This window comes from Centrocercus urophasianus, unplaced genomic scaffold (genome assembly GCF_019232065.1).
Source record: "Centrocercus urophasianus isolate 14NV4802_14NV808 unplaced genomic scaffold, USGS_Curo_1.0 seq_15, whole genome shotgun sequence".
NCBI lineage: Eukaryota > Metazoa > Chordata > Aves > Galliformes > Phasianidae > Centrocercus > Centrocercus urophasianus.
This window is the reverse complement of record NW_024884697.1, coordinates 14,558,903-14,575,163: the sequence shown is the minus strand read 5'-3', so window position 1 is coordinate 14,575,163 and position 16,261 is coordinate 14,558,903. Positions and strand designations below refer to the sequence as shown.

Sequence of the window (16,261 nt, the reverse complement as noted above, 5' to 3'; positions counted from 1 at the left end):
CATATAACATATCTTTTTAAAAACTCCTGAGTTTTTATGGTGAAAAAGAGCACATCACAGCCACAAGCTAACATATGTGACCAACACTGCTTTTTACTGTATCTCTATAGGATAATTATTATTCAAGTATGAATGAAAGGCTTTCAGCATCATTTGTGTTACTTCACGTTCTTTGTCTGTGTTGATTTCTCACATTTCGATTGGAGAAAAGGCTCGAGTTGAAAATGCACAACAGTGTTTCAGTCCACAGATTACCCTATTTTTTAGATACTCTGAAAAGACCTGTCACAATCTCTCTCAACAATGTGAAAACCTGTATCAAGCAAACAAAGTCAGAGATGTTCTGCTAATACAGCTACTGCTTCCAAGTAAAGGCAACACTACTACGTAAGGTGCAGAAACAAGCAGAAATTTTTCTGGAATATCTCCATCATGACAGCCCACTAATTCAGTTCATCACGATCAACAGCAGCCTCATTCCCCCTCCAACACACACACACACACAAATGAAAACTAGCTATGTGCAATAGAACAGCAACCTATCCCTACATTACTTGCTTCAAATTTCAGACTGGAGCCTGTTACATAGTTCTACCCTAGTTCCTTCTCACTGTTATAGTAAATAATAACAATCTGGTTTTCTAGACTAATACCATCACTAAAGACCCTTCTTAAATACAGTCTCTGTTGGAAACGGAGCTAAAACAAGCATTTTCCAATAACGCACACACACCAGTGAACTGTGTATATGTTCACATGCATATACTTGTTTGTATGTATATGTGTATATGTATGTGTACCCACATTTTCCCTAACAAATATATGTAATGTAGTCCCAGCACTACATATGATTTACTACTTACACTTTCACAACATTAAGAATTTTCTTTACGTTCCTTTCATGAAGAACATACTAAAAAAAAATACGAATTTATGCTTATGCAGCAAGAGAAACAAGGGGCTCCACGTACACTTAGAACAGGCATAATTTACTGAAATCTACAAAAAAGAATACTGACACCTTATGCAGTGTGTGTGACATTATAACAATGACATGCAGAGCAATGTACTTAAATTTTCTATTCCTGTATGTATTTGCGTGAAATTTAGGAAGTGTGGGTGAGGAGAGTGGGGAGGCAACAAATCTGTTTTTACTTCAATCCATAAATTTCAGTTTCTGAGGAAGTATTTACGTATAATTAAGAAGCAGAAGTGAAATCACAGAATTTTAGTAGTTGGAAGGGACCTCCAGAGATCACCAAGTCCAACCCCCCCTGCAAAGCAGGCTCCCAACAGCAGGTTGCACAGGTAGGCATCCAGGCAGGCTGGATCCTCCAGAGATGGAGAATCCACAACCTCCTGGGCAGCCTGTTCCAGTGCTCCGTCAGTCTCACTGTGAAGAAGTTCTTCCACATATTGGTGTGGAAGAACTTCCTGTGCTCCAGTTTATGGCCATTTTCCCTTGAGCAGGTTTAAGTTAAATCTTGTCTTCATTCTGATTTCATAGAGTCACAGAATCGCAAGGTTGGAAAGGACCAAGATCATCTAGTCTAACCATCCCATCACCATTGCTACCACAAGCAACTAAATAATTTTTTGTAAAGAAGGTTTCTACTATTATACTGTGTTTCAAAAAGTTGAGCTTTCACATCAGTCACAATCACATAAAAACATAACATGCTGGATCAAAGGATGAAAAAGCACTATTCGATGATCCTTTGCAAGCTTAAACACTCCATATTCTGCATAGCACCTCAGAATTTATTCACAGCTGTATTTTATAAGAATGTCATAACTCACTGAAGTGTTATGTCTAGTCTAGTATTGTTTCCATAGCTCTATTTCATCAGCATCAATCTCACCATAGGATGCATCACAGAATAAAAAAAAAAGAAAAAAGCCACAACTTGTGCTACACTGTATTGTTACACTGAAGTAGTCTCATATTTGTAGGAAAAGGAAGTGTTAATTGCAGCTTCTATCTCTTCCCATAAGTTTCCTGAGCATACTTTCCAGAACTGTCTTAAGTCAAAATCATTTCACGTGTTGTTTTGACAAAGTCCTACAACAAAGTGACCAGCCAAGCCTTCCAAATTTCCTACTTGCTCCACATTTTCGTGTGGGATACAGAGCCATTTGATTCTGCAACACCCTCTCAGCATTTACTCATCAGCAGCTAAAATCTAGTGGACAAAGGCAACAGTCAAGTTATCTGACAATACATTTGTTTCCACATGAACACACTGTCAGCACTCACAGATGAGACACAGAACTACTGTATTTGTCTGAACATGAAGAACACTCGCTAAGTAGACAAGCAATAATAATTCCACGCCTCACAGTTTTCTCCTATTTCTAAGCAGAAGAATCATTCTTACAGCACATGTTGCTACATTTGCAGCTTTAGCACTAACACAGCTAACACAGCTTTGTGATTTTTGTGTGGTGGTGTTTTTTTTTCCAGAAATTTGTCCACTAAGACAAAATGATGCAAAACAATAGAACAAGAAGGCATCTAACATCCTACTTATTAGTATAATGCATTCAAATTACATAAGAGAACAGGCATTCAACTATATCTATTCTTCTTTTACAAGATCTATTCTAAACGCTGAAAGAATTAGATCAAAACCAAACCATCCAGAAAAAAAATACATCAACCAGGAAAGTTTTATAGTTTAAATGTTATTTAGATGGAATTCATAGCTTTTTCAAGATATACTCACCAAGATCTGTGTTGGGGCCAGCAAGTAGCTGCTTAAATTTGTCTAATCGGGATGCTTCTCTTTCAGTTAATGCAGGAGTAACTGAGGTACTGAAGTCTGCCATTCCACTCACCAAAGGAGGTGTGGAAGTTTGTGGAAGGGACTGTGATCTCTGCATGGAAGAATTTTCACTAGCATTATCTGAAGGGAAAAAGAAGCATAATACTCAGCCTCAGCTAGTAAGAAGACTACTAGTAATTTGAATTTAACTTTTAAATTCAAAACACAATTCTCTTTTGGAGAAATAGAGAAATATAACCTAAAGGCATAACACCAATTCGAACTGCAAGCTACTTGAATTTAATAGCAGAGCTATTCCTCTTCCTAGCAGTATTCCACAATTAAATCACATCAATTAGATATGATACTAACAGCAAGGTTAATTCTTTTCCATAATCACTGTGAAACTGAAAGTTGTTTTTACTCCCTCTCACTGTTCTTAAAACAATAAATAGTGAAATCATTGCAATTGGTCACTTTAAAAGTTGACACAGGAATACAGCCCAGATCACTCAATAGGACAAACTTCCCAGTCCATACAAATCATTTTTCTCCATTTTTAAATATTTTATACAGTAGCATTTTAGTACAAACTTTTCCTACAGCAGCAGCAGTATTATTATTATTAATTGCACACATCTTGATGCAGTTAGGCATTAAAATACAGTAAATAGTGCAACTGCCTCCAAAAATTGAATACATATCTAGTCTGAAAACAAAGAAGTTTATTCTTTCCTGACCTACGTATTTCTCATAGACAAGCTTTACAGTTTAGTATGGAGTGCAGTACCTCCCTCAAATCATCTAATACTGATTAATAATAGTTACCTCTGGTAAAGGTTGGGCAGGAGTTAATGCCCTAAAAGGCAAATATGATAGGTCTCCTCACTTGATTTTCCACACCTTTTCCCATTTCTTAACATACCTGATGAACTTGATGTATGACCTTCACTGACTGACTTAACGAGCCTATTATCACCACATGTGACTGCAGACAGCTCTGCCGATTCCACTTGTTTTTCTTCCTGTGGATGCTCTTCCAGAAATTTATGCTGTTCTTGTAACTTGCTGTGATTCTGAATTACTTTGTGAGCCGTTTCCATGACCACTTCTGTATTTAAGTTTTCAGCAGCTATTGCTAAGAGCTCATCATCGTCATCCCCAAGATCCCAAGCATCGCTTGTATTACTTTCAAACTCTTGGAAGGTGCTGACTTTCTTTAGTTTCACCGGAGTTGTAGGTGGCTTTGAACCCGGTTTTATCAAGCTGTTAAATAACAAGTAAACAATGATGTTTAGAGAATCAGTAATGATTCTCAATGTTATTGGTAGGGAAGCAAAAAAAAAAAAAAAACAACAGTGTTTGACATTGTACAGGCAGCAGATACTTCTCTCCCTCTACTCAAGTTACTGCTGCTTCCAACCATGATATAACACTGTGGAACTTTTCTGAGGAGAAAGGCAGGTAACCTCATGCTTCCTCGCTTTGAATGCAGCCTGAACAAATCTTCCCTTTCCTTGTCTCCAAAATAGACAGACAGATAAAAGCTCAAGGTCAAATAAAATAAATACTGCTGGAATACTTTATAAAACAGAGAGGACACGTTACAATTCACTTGCTTTATGAGCTTTTATAGAGGTTTCAGGCCCTTCCATGCAGTTGCTGTATAATCAAGCAGCAGCAGCAATCAAGTCATCAGGTCTAATCCTAAATCACCATATGCAATCAAGCAATGCAATCACTGTCATAAACAAATCAAATCTCACCTTAAAACTCATTAGATCTATCATTCCTCCCCAATCATGCACTCTAGCACAAATTTGCTTCAGAACTTTGCTCTTCTGATAGCCAGGATATTTCCTCAAGTTCCTACTCTGAGCATGCCCTGATCATCTGCTAACTCTATCCTTCTGTCAAAATACAGCACAAGAGAGAGAATACAGACATTCCTCCCTACTTTGGCCCTTGCTCTCATTTACTGTAATGCAGAGCAATCACATCAGCTTTCAGATTTCAGCTAAATTACACACTGAGTCAACTTCCCTACTCTCAAAAAATAAAATTAAAAACTTCTGAAAATTAAAAAAGCAGCAGCAGTCAGAATCCAATAACGCATTTTCCTAAACACCTCAGCCATAAGGAAATGAAGAATAATGCACTTACATTAGTTATGGGTTATTAGCAAGAAATGTATTTGGTTACTAATGATGATAATTTTACCCTTTTCATACACATTGTGTTCTGATATCCAATAATCTTGATCTAAGGCAATTTTTAAATTACTGCCATATCTCTTCCACCTACTGCCACAAGCAAAATTCCCACTTTCATCTGAAAGCAATCCACACCATAATTTGATTCTTTTATTTCACAGATGAACAAAATAGGCAGATCATCAACAGAAAGATGCATACAGATTGGTTACATCTCAACTATAAGCTTCATCTGCTAAATTAAGATAAGTATTTACCGTAAGTTTTTAAGGCACTACAGAGATGAAAGATTGCAGTCTATGTTAGACAAGACATTAAAAAGCTCTTTTGCAATTCACAGTATGGTAAGCATCAGGAAGTCACAAAAGAGCTCAGAAAAGTCAAGTTTATGACAAAAATTATGAAAAGAAAGTTAACAGTATTCTAATAGCAAAGAAGAAAAGGAGGAAAGAAGACAGATAAGATTCAAACCATCTGGGTTATCTGAATATTAGGTTAACTTACGTTCCATGCAGCAGTGGATCAAAAGGCGGATGCTGAGCTCCATACACATGTTGGATACTATAGGAAAAGAGAGAGCGTATGTTAATTAGGCACTAATAAACAGAACTGAGATGTTCTAGTCGTCCTCCATTTCATAGAATCCCCTACAGAACTAAAAGCAACGAATCTGAAATTAAAGTGTACACTCAAAAGTAACTCAACAAAAAGCCTGAGGCCAACTTAAGGTGATTCTTTTTTTCTGTATAGAAATTAGAACAAGAGGTAACTCCACAGTAAGAAAGTTCAAAAGAAGTAGATTTTCTTGCTTCTGATTTATCATTTCTTTGAATAAAATAGAACAAAACCTCCCAGAGTTATCTGCAAAGATTTAAATTTTTCTGTATGCTTGTGGCCCAAAATCTCACCAGCCAATTCTTAACAGCTACTGACACACAAAGCCAACCAATTTAAAGAAAAAAACAAAGACAGTACACAGAAGATGGCATGTTAGAGAACGTAAGCCATGGGAGTACAAAAAATATATGCTTTAACATTAATTAACTTCCATTTACCTCCATTTCCTTCCAGATTTCAGCCACAATATTATTTCAAGTAAAAGTGGCTTCACATTGAAAGCTATTACTCCACAATTCTGATTGTAAGAAAAACAAATTACAATGCAATGCTGACATTACCTAAATCTGCACTGAAAACTACATGAAAAGTGGCGAATGTCCTCCTGACAAATCAAAAATTAATCTCAAGATCACATATGTAAGTCCAACCTTAGTAAACTTATTCAGAACCAAAAAGACTGCAGTCTTAACAAATGAGCAGCATTAATTTGTGAAATTAATCCTACAGATGGCTGTGGAGTTTATGAAATCCACCCTCAGACAACTGTCTGCACCCTCTCCCCTACTCTAGGCCAGTTGAGGGCCAGGTGTCACCAGCCACCGTCCTGATGGCACAGACAATCTGTCCTTTCTTTCAGATGCTGTATGAGTGGACATGAAGAGAACTCACCTCTGTATACAGCAACAATCCTTTCTCTGCCACAAAAAACAGGAACGCATTCTCCATATTCTCATTTTGCCACATCTGCAGTAGGCTGCTAATTAATTAACTGCAACTATTCACAGAGCTTGTGTAATCAAAGAAAGTCAAATCTGTTTTATCCCTACAGGGACTTAATAAATTTACAAAGAAAGAAGTTCTGAGAGAGAAGAACAGTCAGACCAGAAGAGGCAGTTTATAACTAGATAAACAAAACTACTACCAGTTTGTGCTTATGGATAAGGGACAGTAGAAGTTAAAGGATGAGCAAGATTATTTCTCTATACCATCCAAAAAACAGTATAAATAGTAAATTATCTTTATCTGAGAATGAGAATACACCTCATCCTTTAGAAAGGATGAAAGAAAAATGAATTACTCCACTGTTAAAACAGTTCCAGGATGGGAGCCCCACTGTTAAATAAACATCTGAATGGGCAATCTCAGCCTCTTACAAAGGTTAAAGGAGTTAATGGAGTTTGGGAAATATATTCCCTAGAAATTGCTGAATGGAAGAAAGTGTTGGTAGCTTTCACCTAGGAAAAGCTGGTTCTGCTCATCACACTTCAGGAGAAAAGAGAAGAGCCCCATAATATTTTGAAATACTACACAGGAAACCACACTTTACAGCTTTTTTGTCATATTTTAGTTTCAAGGCACAACTACTCAAATCCATAAAGAAAACAGGAACTTGTTAACCATCCTGTGCTTCGATCACCAAAGTACAGAAGTTACTAATTTTAACAAGATCTAAGAACTACAAACTGAGCCTGCATTAGAGAACAAGCTTCCTTTTTGCAAAAAAAACCTCTTACCATCATTAACCAATAATGCTTTTTCAACTTTGCATACTCTTTGCTACAAAGAAAAGAGTTTTGCTCAGGACTATTTTTTTAATGTTCTTTTGTTAATTTGCAACAATAAAAAGTTGTATTCAGAGATGTAAGAAAACATTAAGGTTTCTATTCTGATACTTTGGAATCTCAATCTTTGGCTAATAACAAAGAAATAAAAGTTTCTCATCCTCTACTCAAACAGAGTGTGTTTACAAATGTGAGCATACTGAAGATATGGGACGGGACTACAGAAAAGCTGCTGTTACAGACCCACCATTAACAAAAGTGACTTTTTAGTTCTCCTTTTTAACCACACTCTTCAAGTCAGCACTTTTTTAGGCTGTGCTGTGGGGAGATTTTTTTGGAGTTTTTTTGTTTGTTTGTTTTTTAGCTACAGCTCCTTAGTTTCTCACATAGAACCTTTTTCGGGGTGTTTAGACAGGCAAATTCAGCTAACACAGCTCACTCGTTTACTCACAGCTTGTTTTTCCAACACAAGCTGCAACCAAAACATACGAGACCACTAGCGATCTCCGATCACAAAAACAAAACCGCACGCCCTGACACACATCGGGCACTGAGCTGACAACAGGAGAACGACCGTGGGACCGAAACGCCTTACAACTTCCCGGACAGGACAGGGCAGTGACGGCACGGTCGCCTCCCTGCACCAAACGGACGTGCGGCGCGGAACGCCCTAAGGCGGCGTAGTGGGGCCGACGACCCGGGACGAGCTCAGGGCACCCGGCTGCGAACAGCCGAGGGGCCCGGGCACTGCCGCCGCGCTACGGGCCCTGCGCTCCGGAGCTGCGACGGCGGGACCGGCCCGAGAGAGCCCCGGCCTTCCCACCGTCCCTCTCACCTGCCCGGCACTTTCGTGCCGCTCCGCTTCCAGAACTGCTTCCTGCCCCCATCGTTCGCCATGGCGGCTGTCACCTCATCCCCGGCCCCGCGTCCCGTCCCGGCTGGCAGCCCCGACCCGCGCCCTCAGGGTTCACTCCCCCCAGTTCCCTTCTCCAGAAACTGGACTGAGCGCTGCCATCTTGGGACCGGGAAACAACGGCGCTCCTCATTCGCCCCCCGAGGAGACCCGGAGAATCCAGCCAACCAGAAGTGAGAATACTGCCGGGTGGGTCGGACCGGGCCAATGGCAGCGAGGGAGTGGCGGGTGGTGCGGAGGGCCTTCGGGGCAGCGTCCGGCCGGTGGCGGCGCCCTTCGTCCTGCCCACGATGGCGGCTGCCGCCACGGCTGGTGTGGGAGTTTAGGTGTGTTCTGGGGCCGCTGAGGAAACCTAGGCTGAGGCTGCCGGCGTCACGGTGCCTTTTTGTTCCTTTCCTGTGAACCCCTCGCACCGTGTTTGAGTGTGTGGGGCACTGACTCGTAACGGTATCTGGCTCTGCGAACTGAAGTGTTGGCAAAAGACCGCTTTTGCTGCGGAGTGCTTAGGGTGCGATGCTTCCAGGCTTCAGGTCCTTTGGGTTGGGATGTGTATGAGGAGTAACTCACGGTTCTCTTGGTGAAGAATTGCAAAAGTTGATGACAGAAGGCCACATCAAGTGAAGATGCGAGGGCATTTCAATCAAATTAGAACTACTGTTATTTTATACTAAAATACATCATGATTTCCTTTGGTTTCAGATGCATAGTTGGTAAATACAATTATTTACCCATTTATCTTCTGGGTGGGGGGAGGTTGGAGGGAAAGCTTTAATGTGTCATGGCTTTTACATTTAATACTGTAACACCATTTGTTCGCTTGCTTTTTGATTTTCTCTTGATCCTAAGAGAATCCTCACCTCTGCAAATAAAATTGGCATATTTCCATGTTACTCTGGACCATGACTCCTGAGAAAACAAAACTGATTACAGATGTTTTTTTGCTGCTTTCTACACAAGACTAACGTAATATGTCAGTGACTGCAGGGGATGTTCTGGCGTAACAAAGTTGGCAGGTAGTGTGATGTGTGACTTGTAACCCAGCATTTGTTCTTCAGCGTGTGTGTAAAATGCAAATTATTAAAGAAAATGCAAGTTATTAAAAGTAAAAAATAATGAAGTTTTCTGCCTGCTTTGGGATCTACCTCCTAAGAGCTAACAACAATTTTTCTTAAGGAAATCACATAAGATCTTGGTCATAAGTGGAAGCTGCATGTTGCAGTAATTTCAGTGCTACTTATAGATGAGTTTGCAATGGATTGTATCCTCTTCTCTACTAGTGTCCTTTAAATAAGATCCATCTTAGAGATTATGGATCTGTAAGCATTTTGTAATGCATTGTGACCTTGAGTATCAGCAGTTTTAATGCAGTGCACAAGAAGCATAGTGTAATATGAACCATGCATTTTAACTGTGAAAATGAAACCTATAAGGTCAGGAGTGGAACTTTGCTTAGTCTAAGATTAAGTTTGTGTTAGATCCATTACTGTTAGAATATAAAAAGGCAATACATTTGCTTGTGGCAGTCAAAAACATGATAAATCCATAGAATATATATTCTATCATAAGCAGTATGGAATATGGATTTTAAATGGATTTTAAATTTTATGGATTTTAAAACTATGTTTCTCACTGAAACTGTGTTTACTCATTATTGATATTTCTCTAAAGGGAACTTAATTATTTTAAGGATAGGTAGCCTAGGCCATCTATAATCTTTGTGAAACGTGGCCTGAATGCTGATGCAAAGCCATTTGACTTTTATGTCAGTTGGGTGCAACCATGTGGAACTTCTGGTTCATTTTAGAAGTGGAGATTTTATTGAATCAAGTCAGCATGGAGTTCACTGCATTATTTCATTTTAATTGTATGTCTATGTTAAGTTATTCTTAAGTTTTCAATGCAGTGAAAAGTTCTGTACCAGAAACAAATAACTCTTGCATTGATTTATTCAACTGAATACTTCAGATAATTCTGATGTGCAGATGGTGCTACATTTGTATTGTGGAGAACAGGGAGTCCACATCGACAAAAGTGTTATTAATGGTAGAGCAGAATGAGAATGCAGGACTGTACTTTAGGCTAAGCATAAGTTAAGCTTAAATTAGTGTATTCAGTTTGATTTCTTTCTTGTACCTTTATATTGTAATACAGAAGTTCTATTTATGTATAAATATATGTATTCTGAACTATTTTATGGAATATTGTATTAGAAGTATCTATCCTTAAAATACTGATTCAGGATACTGGTTCTCCAAGGATCTGCTTCCTCTGAAAGTCCTGTGGGCCATCTCAAAACTGAGCTCTTAATGATTCCACACGTAATTTATTTTCAGCTGGAATGAAATGCCTTGAATTATCAAAATAATTTACTTTAATTTTGGGGACCATTTCTCAGAGTTAAGTCACTAAATACAGTTGGTAAATAAAGATGCTCAGGAAGTTTATGTTCTAAAATATAGAAATGTACCTGTGTTCTTGGCTGGTCAAAAATTACGAGAGTTACAGCTCGCAGTAGCAATATTTAGAGAAAAGAGTGGACTGATATGTTTATTCTTTGCTGTGATAGCTGGTGAGATATACAAACAGATGTTTCAGAGGGCATTCAGTTGCACCAATTTGTTTTCCAGCTCTTCTGTTGTGGAGAGCTTCAGGAAATCTAGCTGTGCTGGTGTGCTTACGCTGGTAGGCTTTTCTGCGAAGGTACAGCATGTATACTGTACAGCTTTCCTCATGACACGCAGAAAAGTGTGGATTGATGGTAAAGAAAATTATCTAAGGTGACAAGAGCACTCTCCTGATAGCTTAGCTCTGTAGGCGCTAGGAGGATTTGCTGATTACGTTGTTTAAGCTAGAGTGTGCTTTTTCATGCTTATCTTTACATTGCTGTGTCAGCAACATGCTATAATGTAAATGCAACACTGAGGTGAGGTTTGAAATGACTTATTTTAAGAGCTAACAATACTATGTCTCTTACTATCCATGTCTTGTTTACTTGAATCAGTAAGGAAAAAGTAAAAACAGTAAAAATTAGTCACTTCCATATCGAAGTATTGGTTTCTGCATGTCTTTACTGCTTTAACCAACTTTAACCAGCTAATATAACACACAGTGCCTTCTGTGGTGCCTGATCACACTTCCTGTTTGGCTGATGAGAGCACCCTTCTGTCTAACCATTTCATCCATCTACTTCATTGTAAAAGTCATGGAGGAAGCAGAGGAAGTGAAGCTGCTGAGCAAACTAACCCAAGAACAGCATTCTACCAAAAAAAAAAAAAAAAGAAGAAGAAAGAAAGAAAGCCAGTTATATAAACAAGACAACAATCTTGGAGGGTTCGGTGTCTTGTGTCAAAACAATATAGGGCAAGACAAGATAAATGGGAGAAGCAGTCGAGAGAACCATGAAAGAAAGAACAAAGGGATGCTAAAGAGGAAGGACAGCCAATGACGGGGTTGAAAGAGGTTACATCCGCATCTAAATGTGGATCTGAATGTCCAGTAAATCAAGTGTTCACAACAGTTCTTTCAGCGCAGTGCAGAGAAAAAGAGTGCATGACAGGAGGGTCAGGAGGGGCATATTGGGCCCATGGATTGGGAGAAAAAGGTAGTTGTGCAGAGGGAGAAACAGCAAGATCTGAGCAAAGGTGGTATATTTGTGAATAAGAAAGTCCAAAAATGACAAGTAAACGTTGTCATTTTGAACAATGAATGCGGGTCAATGAAGATGATCTGGAAGCGGGAGTGATTTCATCTTTGTCTCTAATTGATTTAATGTGGATAGACAGTGAGAAATTCAGAGGAAACCTTGAAATGTAGATATGTGGCAAAAAATATATATATTTTTGAAGGAATAGAATATTATGGTAATATATTGCTGAAAGGTGGCAGTGCATTGGAGAAAACTCCTTTAGTGTGATTTTTATGTTCCACATCAGCTCCACAGCAACACATGAAGTGACAGGAGGGCACATCAGAAATAGGGTCCAGCTACTGGAGGCCAAAAGGTCTGGCATGAAAACAGGAAGGAAGGAACGTGGTGGAGGAGTTGAGAAGCATAATGGAATCATTTCCTAAGGTAGAGCTGTTCTCAGGAGCACTGATGTGAGAGAAGGAGCCAAAGTTTGTGGCCTAATCATGGTGAGCACCTGCTTACTGCAGTGAACTACATCCAAGAAAAGTAAAAAAAATAAAATAGGAAAACATGGCAAAAGGAGTACTGAATGTGTAGCCAAAGGTGAAGGGAAGCCAGAGGTAGAGACTCAGTAGTCTGAATGGTGCTGCTTTTTGAGCCTGTAAAGAAACTAAATTTCTAGTAGAGTCCTCTGATGTAGCAAGGAATGGCCATTAAAGACTTCTGTAACATATTTTTCAGTAGCAGAATTGGATGTTCAGTCAACCTCATGGTGAAAAAGTGCACGTGAAGAAGAAACATTAATTAAAGAAATATCTTTTTGCCTTCTATAAAAGAAGGTGCTGAAATATTCATGTGTGTGATTGGGAGTATTCTGAGTAAGAGGGACAAACAAAGAGAACAAATGTGAAAGCTAAGACACAAGGATTTGTGTGAAGGCTGTCAGCATGAATCCCTCAAAACTTGGAAGCACAAGCATTTCAGGTGGACAAAAACACAGCTAATGTGATCTGGGAGATGCAGCAGAAAAGGTCAACCAGGGGAGCAGCACTGAAAGTTGAAGTAAATCAGAGAGGAAGAAAAGAGAAAGGAATCACCATGAGAGAACTGATGGCCAGGGGGAGTCGTTGTCACAGGCAGACAGTCATCATAGGGTTTTGTAATCTTCTTCTCTGTAAATGGCCTTCTCTGTCACATGAATTGAGCAAGATTTCAGGGGAAGGAGAGTGAGGAACAGACTTTCAAACTACACTGCCACTGACGCTCACACTCTCTCGCAAGTAACTGGGAAATAAGTAATGAAACTGCAGAGAGCATAAATAAATATTGTCTGTCTCTGGGTAAACGTCTGTCTTCCTGTGTCTTCTTCTGGATAAGCGGAAGATGTGGGTAGCTTTAAAAATATTTTCCTCATTAAAAAATTAGTGACAGCACTCCTGTTTACATTTGATGCAGTTTTAGGTGAAGGTGTTTAATTTTGCTTTGGTTTATCTGTCACACAGATCACTACTGCTGGCTGCCGGGTGCACCCCAGCTGAGCGGTGAGCTCACCCATGGCCTGGAGCGCAGAACTCCCCCCGCAGTGCTGGTGCAATGCAGTGCTGAGGCCTGTGTGACTCAGGAGGGATGGCTCTTCCTAAATCTTGGGTAGGAGACAGAGAAGTTGGCAAAAGTGACAAGTTCTCTTTCCAAGATACTTCTTGTTCCTTGAAATTCCACCTTATTATGCCTTCAGAACATATGGTGAAGGTTTAAACACAGCATTGCACCATGACAGAACTTCAAACAGAGAATTAAATGATTGCATATTTGGTTCTGAGCCACAGTGGTTCTGTTCATTATTGATAGAGGTTTCTTTTATTTAAACTATACATTTTCCAGGCTGGATGTGGCTCTGGGCAGCCTGGTCTGGTGGTTGGCAACCCTGCACATAGCAGCGGGGTTGAAACTAGATGATCACTGTGGTCCTTTTCAATCCAGGCCATTCTATGATTCTATGATTTCAAATCAGTTTCTGCAAATTTAGCTTGCTATCGAAACAAGATGCAGAGGAAAATCATTGTGGCATTAGATGATTTTTCCCGAGGCTAAAATATCTTCCTGAATTGTTGGGAGAACTTAAGAGGTGCTGGTTGACCTGTGTAGAACTGCAGATTGATGTGGAGATAGGCAGTAACATCTCCCAAAAGTCATATGTACGCCATACATTCGAACACACACATCCACTTTTTTTTTCTCAGAGTCCCAGTGAATAGCAACACTGTTTACTATTGCTTTAATGTAAGAAGTGAAAAATAAGCAGATGAAAATGCAAAAGGTGGAATCCTGAAGATTTTTTTCTGAACCTACAAGTTGGCTCAATGCAGAGATGTTGCATTTGGCATGGCACTGGCAGCAATCACTTGCTTGTCCCCCTCCATTTTTTGGTCAAAAAGCTGTTCAGCAGTGAATCTGTAACTCTCCCCAGGTGCCTAAGAATAATGGAGACATGGTACTACACATGTTTGATGGATTATCTCCAGCAGATATCTTCAGGTGTTAGTATACATCAAACTGTGTGTTAATCTTTATCTACAATTTATCCTGAGAGCTACAGCAAACATTTATTCTCTGGTAGTCTTCACGACTGATCGACTGATTGCTGCAGTTTTGTTTTTTCCCCTCTGGTTTTGACTTTGGCCATCCAGCTCTGTCACCAGCACCGTTTGAAACTCCTCATGGATCTTCTCCTCAGACCTCTATATCTAATTCAAACACACCTCACCTTTTATCTCTCAAAGCCACTCTTAGTGCCTTTTCTGTGTTTTCTGGGTCTATGTCAGGGATTAGGTTTTGGTGATATCCCTCGAGGGTAACAGAGCCTTGCCCATGCTTTTCAACCACTTTTTGCTCTCAATTAATTTCTCTTTAATCCAAATGTGTACTAGAAGTTTCATAGTTTGCTTTTCAATCCATTTCTGAGTTTCTGTGTAGGAGTTGAAATGTACCCTTAAACTGAAAACAGCCTTCTTCCTTTCTTTTTAGTGTTCCATATGTTTTTGGTATTCTAGTGACTCCAGACAGTATAAGGTAGCTGAAAAATACAGAACAGAATATAAATTTGCTGTTGTATGTGATATAATTTCCAAAAATATCTTCAGTATAATACATTATAGTTGTTATTCAAGTCAAGTGAGTTACATCAAAATCATGTTTTCTTTCCTTAAAGAGGAATGAATTTGCTACTTCAGAGGTATGTTTATATTAGGTCTCATTAGCTGTTCTTTATTGCTTGAACTTTTTGATGCTGTTTCTGTGATTTGTGTGTACATTCATTTGAGGAAGAGCAAATATTTAGAAGAGTGATGAGTATAACAAATATATTGGAGCTGGAGCTTTAGTAGCAGGATCCTTCTAACATGATGTGCAGTAGAAAATAATTACTGAGAGCTGCTGCAGAAATGCTGTTCACTGGTGAAAGAGGCATAAGCAAAATTATACTGCAAAGAAAATAACAGTAATTCCAGAGTTTTGGGATGAAATAAAATATGATAAAGGTGGTAAAATAATTTATTAACCATTTGTTTTGAAGTTTTGCCACTTATCCAAGAGGTTACTCTGTTAGCATTAGGATTTCCAAAGCACCCACTGACAGAAGATGATAAATATTAACCAAGATTTCAATTTTTTGCTGGGAAAAAAAAAAAAAAAGCAAAAAAAAAAAAAGCCTACATGGTCTTGTTCTTTTTACCTGAATGTAAGTTAGAGGCTGTTACTCTTCTGAAACAAGTAGGAATAGTTGAAGCTTTTCAGCTAAGGGGAAAAAGGAAAACTCAAAGAGGGAGAGTGAAATATTTTGCTATTCATATCACTTCCTAGTATAACACAGCATGTATCATCATGTTGTAAAGTAATAAAAGAAAGAACAGCTTAGCTTCTAAACCTTGAAATGAAAAATTGCAATTTCACTTGAATGATCTTGACAGTTGTTTCAGGACTGGCAATCTTAGCGCCAGAAATGAACTAAGAATACTGACGTAAAACCACCAAAGAAGCTCTGAGTTTTGAAGGGAAAATGATAAGGCAATCACAGGCAGCTCCTCAGAAGTTAAAGCCATTTTAAATAGAAAGAGCTCAAAGGATTAATCTCTTATACTGAAATCCTGAAGTACAGTGGTAATAATTCTGGTATGCACGGTCATTAGAATAAGATTTCACAAGTAGCCCGAGGAAATAAAGGTTATGCATCATTTTTCAAAAATCTCTCCAACTCTGCAAGTCAGCCACAGAGTTGAGCCATGAAAAAGAGCAATATTGAAATGATAATGAATCCTGAAAACTTCTGTGTTTTCTCCTTTTCT

At 39.0% G+C, this 16,261-nt stretch overlaps 1 protein-coding gene across 1 annotated transcript in view; it reads right to left on the bottom strand.

The window, feature by feature from the left end:
• TBC1D22A (TBC1 domain family member 22A) overlaps positions 1-8,383 on the bottom strand; it is a 155,773-nt gene extending 147,390 nt beyond the window's left edge. Inside the window, exons 1-4 of the mRNA XM_042815968.1 lie at positions 8,216-8,383; positions 5,483-5,539; positions 3,691-4,031; positions 2,727-2,906 (exon numbers count right to left, since the gene is read on the bottom strand). Of these exons, the coding sequence (XP_042671902.1) occupies positions 2,727-2,906; positions 3,691-4,031; positions 5,483-5,539; positions 8,216-8,277 (640 nt within the window). The 5' untranslated portion in view covers positions 8,278-8,383. The remainder of the gene's footprint in view (positions 1-2,726; positions 2,907-3,690; positions 4,032-5,482; positions 5,540-8,215) is intronic.
• Positions 8,384-16,261: the final 7,878 nt, after the last annotated feature.